The sequence below is a fragment of the Serpula lacrymans genome (assembly GCF_000218685.1).
Source record: "Serpula lacrymans var. lacrymans S7.9 unplaced genomic scaffold SERLAscaffold_16, whole genome shotgun sequence".
In the NCBI taxonomy this organism is placed as follows: Eukaryota; Fungi; Basidiomycota; class Agaricomycetes; order Boletales; family Serpulaceae; genus Serpula; species Serpula lacrymans.
Window position 1 is genome coordinate 711,377 of NW_006763305.1, and position 4,369 is coordinate 715,745.

Consider the following 4,369-nt stretch of genomic DNA (forward strand, 5'->3'; position numbering starts at 1 on the left):
GAATGAAATTTGTGGCACAATTTTGTGGGCCAAATAAACATTTTGATGGAAATTTTTGTAGTACCCTTTGCTGAACCACAATATGCACGGCATGGATTTAACTATCAAATCTCCTATTTTCAATCCCTTGGAATGGATAGGAGTTGGTCATAAGTATCCAACCAATCATATACCAGTCTCCCTTTCAGACGCACATCAAGCAGCATTTGCTGTCCCTCCACAATACAACAAAGTACTGCATAGCAGTCACTCAATGTTACGCACAAAGTGCTTAACAAAGTCTGAGGGTTTGTTGAGGTTTCAAAGAGACTTATCTGAAGACAAGTTAGAGGACGTAGTTCTGAGTAGAGTTCTTCCAACAGCAATTGGTCTTCTTATGAGTAGAAGTCTGATCTTAGTAGTCTAGCTTTGTAAGCGTAAACTGCGTAGAATTGTATTGAAGAAATACTACTACTGTTACAAGGGTATTTATAGGAAATAGGATTGGTGATAGGAGTTAGGTCCTATCTAGGGGAGGTTTGCCCGTTGAGGGCTAACTACTATACTAGGCAATGCAGTCTGCGAAGAAAACGGAAATGTACGTGAAGGAAATGAGTCATCGGTCCGATGGTATAACTGATGAGTAAGGAAAAATGAGTAGTCCATAAAAGGAGTAGAAGTTGCAACACTCAATAGCTAGGCTTCTCAAGTTCAACTTCCCTCCCTTGTCATCTGCATTTATCACCATTAAAGCCAAGAATTGGTTTAGCCATGATGAGCCCACCAGCAGTGTGGAAGGACTTACCATACGGCCAATCCCATGTGATAGCTTCCTTTAAGAGCTGGAAGTTGCATCAAAACAGGAATGGCTTGATGGTGCATGCTCAATGATTGACTGGAGGTATAATGACGGCTGTGAAAGACTGCCTTTATGGGTCCTTTCCGCTTGCAAAGACCTACAGACAGTTATCAAAGTTCGTGACATGTGGAAAAAAGCTGGAGACTGGCTTGCCAGTGATAGCCGCTTGAAGGATAATGCCATACAGGAATATGAATACACCAAAAGGATATTCTTAACCTTCAGTTGAAATGCCCCCATCCAAGGATACCCATCCGTTGACTCTATCAGCATCACTACAAAACTACTCATTGTGCTTCTTGGAACAGACTAGATTAATGATGAAGTGATGGATATTATGATGGAGCAAATGACTTACCGTGTCTCTGAGTCCAATGCATCAGAACCATATTTGGCTGTAATTAGAGGGACAATGTTTGTAAGGGCAATTTATGCAACAGGTGGGAAAACTGACATCACAAGGACGGGATACATTAGTGTCTTGAAATGGTATGAGAAGTGTATGAAAGAAGTACCGTCTTGTTGTTCTACTTTCCGGTGTTCACAAATGGTAATCACTGGATTGCCATGTTCATTGATGTAGGAGAGAGGTCTATTGGATATGGTCAGTTCTGCACGTTGCATGTAAACCCAATATAGGAGACTCTCTTGCCGGTAAAGTGCAAACACCAACCAAATTTATTCATTCCCTTCAACAATAGATTCTTTCTTGGGTTGGAGTTTAATTCACAAACCTTGGGGATATCTTGCAACACGGAGAACAAAAGGACAGCTATTCATGTGGCATATGTACAGTCAACACAATCTCTCATGCAATTTTTGGTGATGGTTTGTGGTGTGATGGTAGTTGATCTAAGGAGCGAGTGAATTGGTTTTGCACTCTTGCTGAAAGACACATGAATGAGGTATGGAGAGGAATAGAAGTTTAGAGAAGCACATAAAACTGTCAAAGACTTCACTATGCTTGACTTCTAGTACATGCTTCCAAAACTGCATATCAAGCTCCATAAAGCAGTCTTTGCAGGATACACAAGCAATTTCAGAGGAAGGGCCAAAGGATACAATCATACACATTATCTTGACATTCTTGCACTATCTCGGTTCCCATCAGATATTGAAATAGAAAATGCAGCAAGCCAAGCAATAGAAGAGTGCGATAGCCTTGTTGCGCTACTTGGGTTGAATCCAATTCAGCTGCATTGAACCATCTCTTCTCAAAATCATATTTGGTTACCAAGCATTCATTTTTGGCTCAAAAGCAAGGTTTTGACTAATACTATGCATGGAGATGGGTCTGATCCTGGCTCAGATACTGGTGAAGGCTCAGATTTGGAGTCAGAGGTTAACGAGAATGCAGAAAACGAAGACGTTTGTGAAGCTTAAGAACTCCAATACCTCAATGAATATGTGGTTTTGCCATTTTTGATGCAATTGGATAACAGCACAGATAAGCAAAAGATACTTGCCGAACTTACCTTTGCATCACTAACCCTCAATGTTGACAACATGTCTCAAGTGTAAGCTGACCATTAAATTACACCTGCCTCTTCTTGCTCACTATTTCTTTTTCTTGTCTAGGTTGGGTCTTCTAGAACTTAAAGAATATGAGGAATACATGGATGAAATATACGCAGAGGAAACCCATGCCATTCACAGCACTATTAAGATTTGCTCAACCATTAAAGTCCCCAATGCTGCAGGTCACCAATGAATTGAGCAAGCTATTTGGAAAAGGAGAGCTTCTGGATAGACGAGAAATTAACCTGCAACAGCTTGTTACCATGTGACATAAACATGAAACCTGCCAAGCCAAGCTTGGAGTGCGTACTCAAACCTCCAAGCCATCCCATGACCTGGATAATACTACCTCTCAGCTGCGCACACTCTCAAGAGACAGCTCAGCCAAGAAAAATAAAGTTTGTGGTGATCTTATATGACAATTCCAGTCCATCCTGGACAAGCAGCAAGATCAAGCAGTTGGCTCCGGCCGTGAGCGCGCAGTAAGGTGGATTTCAAATATACTTGCCAACAATGTTGAAAGCGAGCGAAGCGGCAATGTTGCAAATGCCATACTGGTAGCAGAATAACTTGCCTCAAAGGTTAGTCATATTGAGTCTGCAGCTTGTAGCTAGATGCTCATGGTGTTTGACTTGTAGTCAGCAGCTCAAAGAAAGAATATCTTCCAGACTATAGACATCTTGTGCTTATCAATTGTGGCAGGAGCTTGTGTTAGTGCAGTTCGGCCTCTACAACCCACTGATTTGGCATTTATCTTTACCAAACATGATGGTCTTATGATTGGGAAAAGTGCACTTTTTTGCTCTGCTCTTCTTTACTGTTTGCTAACTTGTCTACCAGTTCTGACAATCAACTCTAAATCTGCTGGGAAAAATGCTAGCCACACAATAGTAAAATGTGTCAAAAACATCTGCATAGCCTCAAACATTACCGTGCAAATCTATCAGCACTTTTTCTCCCAGTTTTGCCTTCTCGAGCAACTGGTCAAGGTCTCTGGAAACTATATCCATATTGGTAACGAGGACTACAAGATGTTCAACATATTTTCTCGTGAGCTGGACAAATTCAAGAAAGCCCCAAAGCCTTTTTTGCTCAGGGCACCCCAACTTGGATGGGTGTTAACCAAACTGAAGGTGCTACTATTGTTGGACACCAGATGCAACCAGTAAGAGATATGCATTTGGGCCTCCAGAGGCTTAATGATCACTGTACAGGTAGCTAGAAATTTGTCAGATGTAGAATAGAGTATAGAGACTATATCTGTGAAAGAATTTAGTGAATAGCTTATCTGTAGCAACAACAACAGACCTGACATGATGTTCTTAAACTCCAGAAGTGTAAATTTTGAGGGAAAGATGGCCAGATTTGACCAGCTCTTGTGTTGGGAATATTGCAATTTCTCTCTAGGAAACGTCAATAGGTAGGCCCCTAGTCTGGAGAAACAAGAACAATGATGAAGTCGTGACTAGGTGACCAAAACAGGCAATCACGCACCAAGATAATCAATCAAAGCCCACTAGCTCCGCTTCAGTACGTACTGCACATACCAGTGTCAGGGCTTGGTATGACCCCCAACCTGCTCGGCTAGCTCGCGCTTATCATATTTGCCGATATGAATTTGTGAGCTTGCAAGCAGGCTGGGACCACTTATTGCCATTTTGTGAGGAGGATGAATTCCTCACCAAAGATGAGGTGGGGACTTCGTCGTAGGGACTCAGAAGTCAGAAAAAAATGTCAAAAAACTTAGTATACAAAAAAGCATTTTTGTAAACAGTAGATCACTTTTTGTTAATAGATATTTTTTGGAAAAATTTGAGGTGAGGTTGTTGTTGCTGTCACTACCATTTTCTGGCAAAGTTCATTTGCAAAAAAAGTCGCAAAAATTTCCTATATTCAATGTGTTCTACAAGTTACAAAATTGCCTTTTTGTATAGTAACTTGGGGAAAAAAAATTTATGGCTTTCGAGTCCCTACGATTAAGTCCCCACCTCATCTTTGGTGAGGAATTCGTCC

The 4,369-nt window shown here is 41.2% G+C and overlaps 1 protein-coding gene across 1 annotated transcript; it reads left to right on the forward strand.

Moving 5' to 3' along the window:
- Nucleotides 1-2,116: 2,116 nt before the first annotated feature.
- On the forward strand, nucleotides 2,117-2,549 carry SERLADRAFT_443112 (uncharacterized protein; the record flags this gene model as incomplete). Its single annotated transcript, XM_007323714.1, has 3 exons — nucleotides 2,117-2,210; nucleotides 2,286-2,355; nucleotides 2,417-2,549. 3 exons carry the CDS (start codon nucleotides 2,117-2,119, stop codon nucleotides 2,547-2,549), a joined length of 297 nt encoding a protein of 98 aa, XP_007323776.1.
- Between the last annotated feature and the right edge of the window lie 1,820 nt (nucleotides 2,550-4,369).